Source organism: Oreochromis aureus, linkage group 5 (assembly GCF_013358895.1).
Source record: "Oreochromis aureus strain Israel breed Guangdong linkage group 5, ZZ_aureus, whole genome shotgun sequence".
Lineage (NCBI taxonomy): Eukaryota > Metazoa > Chordata > Actinopteri > Cichliformes > Cichlidae > Oreochromis > Oreochromis aureus.
The window spans coordinates 40,775,475-40,792,048 of NC_052946.1; the positions used below are offsets into that span (position 1 = coordinate 40,775,475).

Below are 16,574 nucleotides of genomic sequence, written 5' to 3' on the forward strand. Positions count from 1 at the left end.
CCTGACGGTTTTCAAGTAAATAGGTCTTTGGGTGTTGCTTTTCTCTTTATGATTGGCGTTACAGCTACAACACTGGTGTAAATTCAGTGTGACTTTTTTCAGGGCTTCGGGCCTGCAGGAGTCATGCCACAACTACATATCAGTATCGTGCTCCTGAACATGAAGTATTTCTTTAAATGACCTTTTTTTTTATATAACGTACTGTAAACTTCCTCCAATCAGAATCAGTATTAATGAGCAGTCTATGACCTATGCCGACGTCTTCAGAGGGGTGTAACTACAAAGCCTAGAAGGAGAACAGGTGTGAGCACAGTTTTAAAGATGCTTCGCAGCAGGTTAGGATCAGTGAACAGGTAAAACCAGGGACACCTTTGTGGCACTTTAGCCCACTAACCTTGTAGTTGCGCTCAGATGAATGTCTAAGGGTTATTTAGGTCCAGATTTTCCCCTTTGTGTAATTTTTACCTGTGTGAAATATCCAAATGGAAAGGCCAGCTTGCTGAGCTTGTTTAGCATGTTGCTAAGATGCAGTTTAACCCCGAGTGTTTCTGAGACTGTGCTGGTCTACTTGAACTGAAGCCAGTAGCCTTTCACACTTTCACTCGCCCAGTGAGGTCCGAGTCTTCACCTTGACCCCGATCTTTGGGGGCCGTCGCAAAACCTCTTCACAGTCTCATTGGTCATCAGAGAGACTGCAGCTAAAGAGACGTCGATTCGACCTTTTTTATGACCGTACTGCTTATTTTAATTCAAAGGTCAAGAGCCTTGTCATATCTGCGCACACCGAGCCACCTCACGGGTTGCCTCAATCAAACCCAGATCAATCCCCCATTAATCTTTGTCATCAGTACGACCCATTTATCCATTTCAGCATCTACTGACGTCTCAGGAATACATTGATCATCGCTTCCCCTACCTCCAAATTAAACTCTGTCATGAATTATCGCAGAGGGGCAACAGAGCCGGCAAATTGTTTACATCTAATCAATATTCCAAGTAATCAATGCAAATTATCTGTATGCAGCGTGTGGAAAGACAGACTGAGCTGAGAGACTGTTTTCACAGCGTAGCCTTTTTAATGGGCAGAGTTTTCAAACGGAATTGTCCAACTAGTCATTCAGTGGCAGAATAATTTAGTACAAAAAGGACAGCGGTACAACCGTTCCAGTGAGTCCAAAGACCGTAGATGGTTGCCAGGCAGCGAGCTGTCTAGGGAGGTAAAACCTCTTGTGGACTTCAGACGGATTGATTTATCAATTCAAGGCTAAGTGGAGCAGTAGAAAAGTGACAGTGACCAAAAATCTCATCCATAAACATCAGTCAGGGTGGGATCAGGAGAAAACATTATCCCGGCAGAAACGAGTTAAATCAGAATGAAGAAAGGGGTGATTTTGCTTTTGTTTAAGGTACCACTTGGTTTTATTATTACAATGCACACTCCAAAAGCAAAAAAAAAAAAAAGCCTTGGCATCTGCGAACCCAACATCATCACGACCGTATCAGTCACTCGAGCCTGCACCGACCCGTCGCTGGGTCGACCGCAGCGTACATTATTATTGCAAAGGGTCACTTTCAGTTGAACTCATCATCAAACAGAAGGACATAAAGAAATAAAAGTTGTGAATACATAAAATATGGGTCATTCCATTTTTGAATAGTGGGAAATACACTTTAAATGCAAACACACACAGAGTAAAATAAAACGTTAAAACATGTGACCCACGACAAAAAATCAAAGTACATAACTGAACCAATAATTGAACTCTAAGCTAAGATTTTACAAATCACAGAAGACTAATCTTGAATCATTTTCTCGTTTTAATCAATCGATTTGAGGCTGTATCAAAAACTCTTGTAAAAAGAAAATTAAAATGTGACTTTATTGTTTTGGTGACTAATCGCGTCCGCGTCTCGGCCTCCGTCATCTCCTCCGTGACCTCTAAAATGGGATTATCTGTACAGTCCCGCGTGGGGTTGGCACGCAGCATTCCTCGTCCGAGTGGAGAGAAGAACTGCCTCGTTACATAAAAAAATAATTCTCCCTGGTCCAAAATAAATTGCAGGGATGTTCTTCCTGTTAGTATACAACGTGGAGGTGTGTACAAAAGGGCAAGACTAGTGTTGCTACATTTAATTATTCATCTCCAAATCTCGTCAACCTCTCATAACTAAATTTCCTTGTTGCTTCCATCTGACTGAGTCTGTTAGCTGTACTGAAGGGAGGAAGGTTCATGTTTGAATTGTGATATTGGCGTTTCATACATATATATATATATAAAAACAGGAATAGAAAGCTCCTGCAGGTTATTTTAGTGAGGCAGTCCCTTTCTTCCACATTTCTTCGACCTCCAAAAAAATATAACAATCTATCATAATGTCTTCCAGATATACAGTGAAACTCAAAACCAATGAAACAAAAATTATTATTCTTCTCTAAATCTTTTTAGGCTACCTTGTTATTCTCATCTTTACTAGACATTGTGAATAAGGATAAAAACAGACAACTAGTGTTAAAAGGCAAACCGTATTGAATTTGAATAAACACGCCCACTCTTTCAAACACACACTCGCGCACACACTTCGGCCTCCTATTGTCTTGTGTCGTCTGCAGGGCTGAATTGAGATCCTCGCGATAGCTTTTCTCATATTCGGAGGATCTGTCTCCCTTTATTAAAAACGCGAGCTGTCGCCTGCAGCGGTCTGATGACAGGATGCCGTCTTCTCGCATTATTTAAAAGCCAGGCAGAAGAAGAGTTAGGCAAACACTTCAGTCCAGAGGAAAAAGAAAAAAGAATCAGAATCTTGGGCTAAAGGTGAAAAATAATCCAGTATCCAAACCTGGGAGAAAAGAAAATGCTGGGACGGGAGAGCACGTCTCCCAGTTGTTGCTTCAGACCAGCTGGTCGAACCCAAAGCCAGTGTGATGAGAATTTGCTCGTCTTAGGCCACTGTAGTAGGTGGGCTACCACGAAAACAGTAGTCCCTCCCTGTGCACTGTAAAGCCCACCCAAATCATTGCACCCCAACCCATCCCAAACCAAAGTCGCTTGAAGCCTTTTTGTACTTTAGCACCTCTTGTCATCACTCCCTGCAAATGTCCAGACAGACGAACACCAGAAAGGAAACTGTCAGAGTTCCTCAGGCATCCTCTCCCTCCACCCTATCAGGGGAGGGTTAACCAAGTCTTAGGGTGGCACGTAAGGAGGTGGAGATCTGTAGGGAGTTATGTTCTTCGGACGGGAGCCCTTGCCCTCCATAGGAGTGGTGAAGGGAGGAGGCGGTTGGTAGGGAGGCGCGTTGGGGTCGTCATCTTGCAGAGCCGTGTACTCCCCCAGCAGCTCCTGATTTAGCGGAGTGGTTTCTGGCGTGGCCATGTTGGGGTATTCAGGGGGTGGAAGTGGGGGCTTCTCTTCCTGGAGAATCAAGGGCATACTGGAGGACGGAGGTGGCTTGGAATCATCAAGTTCGTCTGCAAAGATAATCGGCACACCTTTCTTAATGAAGGTGGCCTGGTCCTCAATGGTAAGCTTGCCCTTTCGTTTCTTTCTATAGCAGATCATTGCAATAATTCCTGCTATTAGCAATATTGCTGCCACCACCACAGCAGGAATGACCGTGTGGAGATAGACGTCATCTGCGCTATCCTGGCTTGATCCCACACCTGGAGTGACAGCTGGAGGTTCTGGGATATCGATGTCTCCTGGTGGGATGAAGGAATACATTCGGCAGCTTGCCCTCCCCTTCACCTTGACGTCCAGTGGTTTGAATTCGGGTTCCATATTGTGCCTGAAAATCTGTGAGGGTCTTCCGTCAGAATTGGCGAGCGTCCTGCTCATGACTACGATCTGCTCCTTTGGACATGGGTGCTGAGGCAGGCTGGTGTTCGTCCACTCTACCACAATGGACCCTTTGGTGATGTTCCTTAGACTCACCATGCTGCTATTGCGGTCCCCGAGGGCACATGCCAGCTTTTTAACCAGCAGGATCTTCTTGTGGATGTCGTTCGTTACAGACCGTGGCTCACCCTCAAATCGGGCCGTAAATATTACAGGAGTTTTGTCATTGGTTGGCCAGCGGTTTACGCGAACCTCAAAAGCATCAATTGCCTTGAGGTCACCTTTGTCAGCTGCCTGCATGAAGTATTCATGTTTTCCCACATGCTGGACATCAGGCAGTCCATAGAGCAGTTGGCTGGTGGTGTTGAACTGGATCCAGGAGTCCTCTGGAACTATTTCATTGTGGTTTTGTCGAAGGGTTAATCGCAGCTTATCTGTCGTTCCATCCTCTTTGTCAAAGAATGTATCAGATGGGATCTTGACTTCGAAATAAGTGCCCACCAATGCATTGACCTGGTCGATGGGGTTCCTTAACACGGGCTTTTCGTTGAATGGATCTGGAACAGCACGTGATGTGGTGGTCATAGGAGATTTTGTTGTGGGGGCCTTTGGCGTTCTGAATGCTGGTGTGGTCGTCTTCACCTTCTTTCCTGGTTTCCTGGTAGTTTTTCTGGTGGATGTGGGTGTAGAGGCTGTGGCTGGTGTGGCGGTGGGTTGTACATAAATAGGCCTGGTCATGCTCGGCTGGATAGAAATGCTGCTGGTGGACTCCATGACCCTCGTTGGCTGGGAAGGTCCCATAGTCGGAGTGTGAGCAATAGGGTCACGGACTCTAAAAGTAGGCTTTCCCGGAAGCGGGACGGGACCTCTCACGGGAGGGGCAGAGCTTTCGGTCGGTGCAGCAATAGAGGGAGAGGAGAGGGTCGGGATAATTCTCACTGGTGGCTCCACTGCAGTTGTTGGAGGAGGCACAACCAGAATAGGCGTCGGAGTGTTGTTTAGTTGTCGTCTCACTCGTTTGGGGACATGAGGTTTCTTGTTAGCGATGTGCCAGCCCACCACGGGGTAACCCAGCTTAGCTGACATTGTGCCTTCCTTTGCAGGACCCTGGACGCTGTTGATATCAGGGACTGTGCTCTGGTCCAGCGAGCAGCCGAGCTTCCAGGACAACAGAGCGCCGTTCTCCACCACCTGGAGAGACATCAGAAATGTTGATTAGCTGTTTAACAGTTCAACACTTTGGTGACTATTAGAATTATTTATAAGTAGCCGCACAAGGTAACTAATTTTGTTCTATAAGAAGCCCTTAAAATTGACACAAACTGCTCAGTTCAGAAAAGAGCTTTGAGGGTTACTGCTAGTAGAGTGAAATGACTATTCACTCACTTTTTTGGCATTCCCAGGTCCAGCCATAAATGCAGACATGTCAAACAGCCTGTTGTTGACCACAGGGAGCATCTTCATGTACTGAAGCCCAACACCAGAGAAGCTCCTCATGTTATCCAGGAGCTCTACCCTCTGCTCTGAGCTCATCTTGGTCAAATCAGCATCTAGGATCACCGTCAGCACCGTGACCGGTTCCTCGTTCCCACACATGAACTGTTGGATGTCATTTTCAGTGGAAGCCTGGTTAGACATCAGTTGGGCTGAATCTGAATCCAGATAATCTTCAGGGTGCACTGCGATGGAAAACACCTCTGAAGAAGATGAGGATTTAGTGTGGTTGGAGATGGACACGGTGATGTAGTGGACACCTTTATCCTCTTCCAAAGGTAGACCTTGCAAGATTCTGCTGCTTGCATCCCAGTGCAGCCATTCTGGGAGCGAGTCCTTACCCATCTCTGTAATCTGGAAGACAGAAGAGGAAAAAACAAGAGCCGGATAATTATATATATATATTAGCTAGCTTAACGGTTTTAACATGTAGCTACAAAATATCCAAAAAATTGGGTTGGAAGAGGAGTTGGAGATGTAATGTGATGTGGTTTGGTTTAGACCGGGGTGGGCAACATTTTAGATGTGTCCTTGATCCAACACAGCTGATTTAAATGGCTAAATGACCTCCTCAACATGTCTTGAAGTTCTCCAGAGGCCTGGTAATGAACTAATCATTTGATTCAGGTGTTGTTGACCCAGAATGAGATCTAAAACCTGCAGGACACCGGCCCTCGAGGCCTGGAGTTCCCCACCCCAGGTTTAGGCTCTAATCAAACATGATTTCTGGTCAGTTTTGACAGCAGTCCAACAGTAACAGAAGACAGGTAAGAAAGTTTTGGGACCTCTCTACTTCAATTTTGCAATGAACCCGATGTAAACGTAGCTTCTTTGTGTAAATCTGAAATGGCCCCTTGGTGCTCGTGACGCTAGCAGTCAACCACAAATGTCGATGCTCAAATATAAATCACAGTTTGTCATCGGCGTCTGCAGTGGTATTAACATAACCCCTACATCGACCATAAATCCAGTTTAAGCCTTCCTCCTTCAGCACATACGGACACACTCAACAGAATTGTAATTTAAACCCGACTAAAATTAAAATAACTCGGCCAATTACACGGCTGGGGACGCCCACATGGCAGGAGGCTGATGGAGAGAAATGGATCGCAGGGGAGTGACAATGCATCCGTGCACATAAATTCAAAAACAAGAGCGAATGCATCCTGCACCGCCTCCCCGCCCCCGACCCTCCACCAGCCCCTACAAGTTAATTCTGCGGCTAATAAATCCTGGTTGATAAATTATGTAGAGGCAACGCTCCCTAGACACATCATTAATGCTCTAACCAGCACACAGGCGTCGCCGGGGGAAAACACACACAAACACACAGTCATGCAAACAGTCGAACACACACACAGAAGCCTATTTTCCATGAGAGGTGCAGCGCATGTGGCCACCTCAACAAAAATCGAATGCATGCCAGCAGCTGGACTTCTACCAGTTACCCCCTCATGGACAACAACTCTCCTAAATACCCCCCTTCATGCCCTCTGCTGGACAAGCGCCCTCAAGCCTTCTCTGAGAAACTCTTGGATCTTGTCCTTTTTTCCAGAAGCAGAGGAAACAGCAAAGGGACATAGTGGAAATAAGTTGTTCCAATGATTTTATTTATATCCTCCTGCCTTTTCTTTGTTGCCTCGCCTGCTTTTCTTATCCTCAGTTTCCCGTCTACTTCACTCTACTTCCCTTTCTTTCTGCATCGCCATGCTCTCCTCTTTATTCCCGCCTTCCTTTTTCTGCCGTCATTTCAAAGTGTCACGATTAAAATCTGATGCTCCTTTTCCCCGCCGCCAGATAAAAGCTCATTTCTGGATGTCACGATTCAGCTCGAAAATTATTACTGCAGGAAAACAAATTATAGATACAGTTCTGTCCACTTAGATAATTATAGACTACAGAAAAGCAGGCAGGGCCGATTATAACCGACACTTGAGCTTCACAACATCGGCTGTTTGAAACCAGCAGCCTTCTGCGATGCTGCGCGGCGAGCAGCAGAGACGGCCAAAATATCAGAGAACGGGTCAACGGCTGGAAATCAAGAAACAAAAATCTTCAGCTTCCTCGGCTGATTGAATTTATCACAAAGTGTTCTCGAAAGACAGAACTTCAAACCGAGCACCTCCTGACACGGCGCTGCAAATTAAAATCACAAAGAGATGACGAAAAACACGCGAGCTGTCGGGCAGCGATCTCCTCCTAACTCTTCTCTAATTGCTCAGTAAATTGATTAATTTGTGTCCGAAAAGCAGAAGGATGATCGCTTACTTAAAAGCTGCTAATTAAATATATATTTATAATTAAATATAAGTGTGAGGATTTGATGTATTTTTCATGTTCTCGATAAGTGATCATTTCACTTATCGAGGCCTATATCAGGAAAAACTCACAGCTGTGGTGTGTTAGTACCGTACGGGAGCCCCAATAACGCCAAACTGAGCCCCAGGTCCAGACAAACACAAAGGGACTGAGCAGGTGTCGCACCCCAAATAAACATGTCACCCTTTATACAGACATTAAAACAAATAATAATCAATAAACCTAATTTTAATTTATTCAAGTAATTACTTGGTCATTTCTTATCCTGCAGGGTTAGGGATGTAACCCCCTGGTGGGCTGTGAAGGTACTGCAAGTAAAAAAAACGTATTTAAAATCCTTAATTCCTATAAAGGTAAAAAATAAATAGTAAGGAAATGACAACAGTTAAAATTTTATATGACTTATTCCCTGAGGATTAAGCATAAAATCAAATGATAATCTTTGGTTTATTCTTATATTATTCAGTAGGTAGGATAGCATCTTTTGGGACTCGTGCGTCTATTAAAATCTTCCTTTGGACTTCAGTTTTCAATTTTGAAAAGAAGTTGAACGACTGAAACACGAATGTGAGGTTTAAAAATGATTCATTCTTCATTTTGGAGGTGCGTTTGATCCTGAATTCGCTGAAGAGATTTTAATTTGGAAAGTAAAACTGCTGATGAATCAAATTCAAAAACATGAATGAAAGGAAACACAAAGGGAACGGCTCATTTCCCTCTCATGTGATGATCAGAGCTGTGATTAAAGGTTCGGGTCGGCTGCAGAACATTTTTACATTCTTCACATGATCCGAAAAAGCGGTTAAGATATTAGAAAATAAAAACTGGAGCGATTCACTGAGAAATGAATCGGCTGAGATGTGAATTGGACTTGTGTGCAGCTTTTTCTGGCAGTGAGTTTTCTGTTATTTTTGGACATTTCACAAATAAAAGGTGCTCGAGTAAATTCATCTCCAATTTAGTTTACTGTGGATCTCAATCCTGAGGACTTCCCTCCCAATATACATTTTTATATGCCAGAAAAATCCTGGTGAAATATAAAAATCTCCTGCAGTGCAACTCAACTTGCTACCAGGCATCCACCACAGGGTGAAGACATGTGAGGAGAATGTGACAAGGGTGGAGCAGAAAATAAAAGATGACAATAAGAGGTGGTGCTGAATGATAAGCTGCTGGCCAGCTGTTCCCGTTAGCTGTGTGAATGCAAACGGCAGACGAAGCTACTCAGACCTGATGTTTTTGTTCTTTTACTAAAAAAAACAAAAACCTTTTTTTTACTTCCTGACCCGAACGACACTAAAACGCCGGCAGCACGGCCCGACTCCAGCTGTGATTGGGTGAGCACATCCCCTCCACAGCACACTCCCCAAAGCTATAAACCAAAAAGCTCTGCTCTCCGAGGCAGCGTTCCTGGCTCGGTGTACGTTAAAACAGAAACACAACAGCACCTTTTTAACTCCTACATGAACCCAGCAGAGAGCATGTAGTTTCCTGCCTCCCTAAAAGAACATGAAAAATACATCAAATCCTCTCAAAATGTCAAGAAAAATATTTCCTATCTTTTCCTGGCACAAGGCTGCGGCGCAGAGGAGTTTGATGTTTGGCCCTAAAGGTTATCGTGCGCTCTCACAGGCTCCTCTGGCTTCCCTTCTTCCTCCCGTTCAGCACGCACCTCTGGCGGGGTTACAGCCCAAGCCGCTCTGAACCAGCTGGGAAACTTTGGGAGGATTGGTCTGGAGGAGGAGAATGGAGGCCGCTAAACCACTTTGTGGGACGTTATTAAAGGTGAAGGTGAGGGCAACGGAGGACGGAAACACGGCGTACCGAAGCAGCGAGCGAGATAAGAACCTTTCAGAGCTTCGGTTAAATGCTCGAGGACTTTACAGCAGAGAGATCATCTGCATCCAAAAAGACTGAATGCTTAATGATGATTGTTGGTGCTTTACGGCCGATTCAAAGACCGAATCACTGACATGCAGACAGAGGTGTGGATGCCCCCCACCCCCCACTTAAAAGACTTAATTAAAACCAAATACGTGATAATCTCATCAAAGTTGGGACTTGTTTCATCGTCTTTCTTTCCTCTGCGTCGCTGACACATGCGTCAGCCACAAAGCCACCATGACTATCAGCGCTGTAAGCTGCAACAAACTAGGCAGAAAATGTATTTGAAGTCTGTGTGAGTGACAGCCATGAAACACTAGGAGACGTTATCGCATATCAGCAGCATCATCCTCGTTTTCCTGCGCGTCTCTGGGCTCGCTCGCTCTGCAGGCTCAGCTTCCTCATTCAGAGTCGGAGACGCCGCCGCAGCCGGACAACAAGTCAGAGACGGATCGCAGAGCAGCCGCAATGCGTCTGACGTACAGAGGGCACGAAGTCTTTTTTGAAATACCCCCTCTGACCTCTGACACATAGGCGTGGACACTAGCAGGCTCTTTAATGATGCACTTCTAGTTGAGCGTTTCGAGCCCAGTGTTTGAGTTTTCATTGCATTAAAGTCATTTTTAAATGAAATGAAATTGAATATATTTTATATAATTATATTTTTAATGTTGGCTGTGTTATATTATTTATGTTCTACGACCTACATTAGCTGTTGTTGACGGGCTGCAGCGTCTCAGCCTGAGAGTAAACAAAGGTTTTCATGTCCTCTCTGACCAAAAGGACCCTCGCTGCTAGCATCACAGTTGCTAGGCTACAGGAGCGGCGCTTTCATAGACCGTCCCACCCGGTTCTGGCTTGTGAAGGTGTGGCCTGCATTAGCCACGCCCTGGATTTGGACACAGGTAACACGTGTTAAGGATCACAGGTGATGTGACGTGTGTGACGCATGATTAACTTTACTTCTGTCCTCACTTTCTTCACACCCGGCGCTCTAATGACCTGATAATATGGGGCACAGATACACCGCCTTTATGAAACACTGCACGCACGCACACTTTTGTTACCTCGAGAAAAATGCAATCACAGAGCTCTTTCAAAGAAGTCCAAGAGTGGGACTTGGAGAGAGCACGAGGCAGATAGACTCAGATAGTGACAAAGACAGGAAGCAGGAATGAGAGAAAGAAAGAAAACGAGAGGTCAAGCAAGAATAATGAGAGAGAAAATGAGGGAGAGATCTCCTAAACACGGACATATTACGAGGAGGCGTCCAGTCTCGCAGCAGAAAGAAAGCAGCTCATTGTCACAGCGAACGCCGAGAAAAGGAGTCCATTGTTACGGCGGACCCAGTGACAGCTCCACAGATAAGCCTCATATTTGGGAGGAGGACGAGGATGAGGAGGTGCAGCGGCACAGTGATGCGATATGATGACTTGGGGTGAAATGAAACTCAGAGCGAGATGAAGGAGGACAGAGGGAGCATGAAGGGAGGAAGTGAAGGAGGAATGAAGGAAGGGAAATGATGGAGGGAGCAGAGGAGTGTAAGGAAATGCAAAGAGGGGAGAAGTGGAGCGAGGTGAGACGCTCAGTGTGGGGCGAGTGAGAAAGGGTTGCATTCAGATGGTTGGGGGGGGGGCAGGAAACAACCTGCAGAGGGAGAGAGGGCGAGATGGGAATGGCCGACTGGCACAGTCGAAGGTTTCCAACGGAAAATATGAAGACTGACAGACGAGCTATAGAACGGGGGGGGGCTTCGGCTGGCCAACAGGCAGGCGGATGTTTATGAGGGGAAATCCATCTTAGAGCCTATTTTCTGCTGTTAAAAATTCGAGGCCCCGTCCACAGCAGGCGCACTCACACTCTCGTGGTGCAGTCGAGGAATTGGAAATATATGAGCAGCGAGGGCCGCGAGCTCGCCAACTCCCAAATGTCAGCTTGATCGCAAAAAACAACCAGGTTTTTAAAATGGAAAAGTTCTGAGATCGGAAAATGGGTTTTAAAGGCAGTTCGATACGAACGCCGCCCTCCAAATTCACTACAGAGACCACTCAAGCCATTTTCACACAGGTCACCGTGGACTTTTTCCACAGTCGTCCTTCTGTCATGCTGCACAGGAAACACATTCAGACATGTCTGCACTCCTGGAAATACTCTGTTTTAGGTGAGGGGGTCTGACGAGGCACCGCTCAGGAGCTGCAACTGAATCCGAGTATAAGACGAGCTGTTTGCACGTCGAAGCAATCCAACACATGCGGACTCTGAGCCAGGCTGAGCCCAACATCTGCACGGCATGCACCTCTGTCTGACACCTTAAAGGCTTCGGTCAGACAAAGAGAAGATGTGTGTTCAGATCTGTTGGGCTGCTGCCTCTACAGCAGCACGGCAGTAAAGACGACCAGCAACAGTCACCATTCAGAGGAGGTCATGCTGGGAGCGAGGACTGAACCCTGGACTTTTACCCAGGAGGCAACAGGTTTGTATTTGGGACAATTTACTTTGAAACGCAACAGTAACTGGAATGACTCTAACACAGCGCCTTTCTACAGCTTCATACAACATGCCTCGTCCAACCTGCTCTACCTCTGTGACTTATGCCGGGCAGTATTTTAGCAATAATTTGCTTTCCTGGCACCGTTTATTAAGTGTCAAAAATGACCTGCTTTGAGCAAGCACTTGTATTCTAAGTGTGAGCCTCAGTTAAGCTTAGAACACCATCGTCTTCGCTGTTTTTCATCAATGGAACTGCTTCTTCCTGGTAAAAGGGAGTTTTTCCTTCCCACTTTCGCCAAGTGCTTGATTGTCGGAGTTCCCCTGTATGAATGTAGGGTCCTTACTAGGGCTGGGCCATATCATACCATTCACGGTAATACCGGTGTAATGTTAGGCAATGATAAGAAAATGAAATATCACGATAGAATATGAGTAAAATGCGCATGCGCTGTGCCTTTGTTTTCATACGCACATGGTGGAAAAAGCATGGTGGGGACGGAGAATGAGAAGGGCGAAAGCAGATCGTTGAATGAAACAGATGAACCAGAATTGGTTGGTAAAAATGGTGCAACCTCAGTGGGGTGGAACTGGTTTGGCTTTCATCCGTCAGATACACAACAAAGCACATTTTTTGGTAGAGCATGCTAGCGGGCCGTCGTTATTACCGTGTTTTCCGTGCTATATAAGGCGCACTTAAAATCCTTTGATTTTCTGAAAAATTGACAGTGCCCCTTATAACCTGATGCGGCTTATGTATGAATTCTACATGGCGCTCAAAAATCTGCCAAAAAACATTTTAGTACAATTTTGGTAAGCTACGGAGCCGCACCGTACTGTGCTTGGACATAATATTACCCTATTGTGTGTGTGTATAACCTCTTTGTAAGTTTTGTGGATATTATACATGGTTATGCTCAGGATGTTTTGGCTAATTTCCACTGGAAATTCCTTTTGGTTAAACTGTCAGCAAGGAACGTTACATTTTTATATAACTTTAATGCACATTAAAAAAGCTGCTTGTTTAAGTGAAAATACATTATTAGTGCAAAAAAACCCATCAAAGTTGTGGAGTTGTAAAGTATTTTGTCTCGCAATTTCAAATATATATTGTGATAAATATTTTTGGCCATATTGCCCTGCTCTAGTCCTTAAATAACTGAACTGAAACCACTGTGACTGTTACCTGCACAAACATGTGATCAGTACTGGAGTTCCTGCTGGCAAATTCGGACGAACACTGAAAATCATACAGAACGCACTCGTGGAAAAAACACAGATTTTTACACACAGCTACAGAGGTAAGGACGACACAGTGCTGGTTTGTAATCTGCTGAAAGCTTTAAGGCATCAAACATGATTTTCCATGCTCAGTATGACTAAAAAGAAAAGTGTTAATGTCGGCATTTCACCTTAATCTCCAATAACAGCTGCCATCTGCAATTATTATATATTACCTGCATTATAAACTAAAATCTAATTAATAGATCCTCAAATATAAAAATATACAGCCAGAACTCTGCATGCTTGTGGAAGGTGGGTTTACTTCATGGTCAAAGTCAAACAGGAGTGTAGATTCCCACAGATGAAACACGTTCCAGGAAAAATATACTCTTCCTATTAATAGGCTCTATTTCAGGATCAATGTGGGATCCACAGGAATCAGCAGCATCAGGAAGACATTATGGGCTGCGGGAGTTTAAGAAGTCATTAAAATGTTTGCGACTGCTGCGCAGAAGTTTGCAGTTACACACACACGTGTGTGCACGTCACACACTCATAACCACACGCACGCGCCTATTATAAAGTCGTTAAAGTATGACGATGAAGCGGCTCTGGGCTGCAAAACCTGTGCTGAAGTATGCGCTCTTTATATCTCTCACACACACACTGTGGAAAACCTGGCCGCCAAGGCCTGCAGCACACTCACAAAGCTCTCCTTCTGTGTCTCTCTATCCCCCTCTCTCTCTCCGTTTTTTAGCCGTTACAATAACGAGCAGCGACGGCAGGGCCAACAGAAGTCGGCCATTGTGGGATTCCAGCTGTGTGGGTGAGAGATTCAAAGGGAGGGAAGAGAAAGTTGTGCGTGCATCAGCTGCTCCTGCAGGAGGAGAAAAGACGAGTGTGAGAAGCAGCCGAGAAAAAAGGTTGCAGGAGAGTGTGTGTCGTGTTATGACAAGGACGAGTGGAAGGCAAGCGAGGAGCCGAGCGCACAGCTTGCGGCCTTTGCAGAGACCGTCCGAGGAGCAGGCTCGACTTAGCAAACACGACGGAGCCGAGCTTCCTGCCGTGCTACGCCGGACGCACGAGCGAGGAAAATGAAACGGTGTAAACAAAGCCAGCCGAGACAGATGTGTGTGAGAGCAGAGAAGCTGAGCTGGAAGGGCAAAGAAAGTGAAAGACTCCACACACACACACACGCACGCACGCTGCATATAATGTGCATGCACGTGTACCGTGTGCTAAAAACAATAAACGTGTGTGTGTTTGTTATCTGTCTCAGCGTGTGGCTCGTTTTTCGCAGACTCTCACTTTCAGCTCTGACTAATGCTGCAGCCCCACCAGAATTACTCACCACACACACACACACACACAATATCCTCACCAGTAGAAAATGTTCCACTATCTCTTTACTCTCAGCCTCACGAGGAAGGCAGAGCACGGGAGTACACACACACACCCACATCTTCATCTTCCTCTGCAGCACTCGAACACAAATACCTCAGAATAGAGACTGGCCTAAATTTCTGTCAGCCGATCCATCCGATGAAACAGATCTGCTCTCCAAAGCCGTCCTCTAAAATGACACCGTACTATACCGTACCTTCCATCTTTGTCTCTTAAATTTATTTTCTCCCTGTTATCTTTCCTGGAACCTCACCTTTCCTCACCTTGCATCTTGTATTATTACTGAACTCGAGCCGACTCATTCTGTTTACTGATGACACAGAGTTATTCCATTTTTAACTGAAAAAAAAAGAAAAGAAAAAGAGATGCGCGAGGGACACCGAAGCTCACCGACTGTTAGCTTAAACCCTGATTTGCCCTTTCCGACACTGATCAACTTCATCTTCTTAAAAGTGTTTACTGAGGTCACTGCGAAGGAGTCGCATGACTTCTACATGCAGCCAAACACAAAGCAAACACCTGGGGTGGAGGTGGGTTGCAAAGTGGGTTGTAGGAGCACGCTGAAGCGGCTTAAATGGCGTGTCCTGCGTCAGCCGCAGAAGACCACGTGGCCTCGGTCACATTTGCTGAATGTGTACGCTCATCTCACCATTGAATTATGTCAGCGGCTAGGTTTACGGCATCAGCTGGAAAAACATGTCTAAAAAAATGACATAAAATCTCAAAAAGTAGCAAAAGAGAAAATGGTGCTCACAGCATTACAGTCCTGAGTGAGCCGAGCAAGAGACTCAGCAGTGATTCACAGTAAAGAGTAAACTAAAGACAGCGCTGTGGGCCAAATAAGAACGCTGTTAAATCCTTTGTGACACGGCTACAATGGAGGGAAAAAAATGGACAATTAAACACACGTCACCCAAAGTTACGCTCCCATCATTTCTTCTGAGATGTGAATAGAAGGAGCTCAACCACAATTCGATTTGCTCTTCTGTTTGATGGATTCAGTTTCCCACCAGCCGTCTTCATCGGGGAACCTGACAGAGCGAGCGCGTCCTTAAAGACGACAGACTCGGCCGAGGCCTCGCCTGTCCCCAGGTCAGCAATTACGCCCTTTTTCTTTGCTGAATAAAACATTAGCCCTCTATATCCGGCTAACGAGCTTTAGTGCCGACACCAGCCATTAAATTTGAAACGCAGTGCTCGGAGATAATGAGAGACACGGTATAGAGCGTCCTTCTTTTGAAGCGGCGGTGACGCCGAACGCTGCAGCCTGAAGAGGAGACAGAAATTAAATCGGTTTGAGATGAGAGGAACGACACGGACGGCCTCCTTCCAAGTCGAGATTTCAGCCTGTTTGAACCACAAGTCTTGTTGGAAGAGCGAGACCGAACAGAGCACACGGGGTACTTGGGTACCGAAATCTAAGGCCATGTTTTTCTGGAGTATTTGTAACTATGCTGGATATTTTTAATAGACTTTATACCTTTCAGATTTAGATGTACTGATTTTATTAACATTGGCAGTCTGACGGCCAGTAAATGCCCTGATTCTGTTTGTCAGGTGCACTGACTGGTGTCAAGTGGCTTATCTATTCTATTCTATTCTATTGTATTAAAAGGAATAGAGAGTTTGGTAACTTGTACACTGATTGGTTCTCCTTCACTGTGGACAGTTTGGGTTTAAACCTCAGGCCCAGCAGATCTGGTCTTCTAATCTAATTTGTACTATTGTTTCTTTTTTTTTTGAGCAAAGCAGCCAAACCACAAAAAAAGGTGATAAAAGCCGACAGAGCCTGCATGTTGTGGAGGAAGCTGCCTGCTGACAGTGAATATGGGAGTGATTTCAGCTGATTAAAAGGGCTGATAGCGTGTCATGAGTACTCTCTCCTGATTGGGTTACAGGCACCTCAGGGAGACTCGGTCCGACATC

At 45.4% G+C, this 16,574-nt stretch overlaps 1 protein-coding gene across 2 annotated transcripts in view; it reads right to left on the reverse strand.

Moving 5' to 3' along the window:
* Positions 1 to 1,053: 1,053 nt before the first annotated feature.
* The window catches only part of dag1 (dystroglycan 1), a 55,848-nt gene continuing 40,327 nt past the window's right edge, over positions 1,054 to 16,574 (reverse strand). For both annotated transcript variants that reach the window (XM_031735717.2, XM_039612157.1), the window contains exons 3-4: positions 5,223 to 5,684; positions 1,054 to 5,027 (exon numbers count right to left, since the gene is read on the reverse strand). In XM_031735717.2, the coding sequence (XP_031591577.1) occupies positions 3,186 to 5,027; positions 5,223 to 5,684 (2,304 nt within the window). In that variant the 3' untranslated portion in view covers positions 1,054 to 3,185. The remainder of the gene's footprint in view (positions 5,028 to 5,222; positions 5,685 to 16,574) is intronic.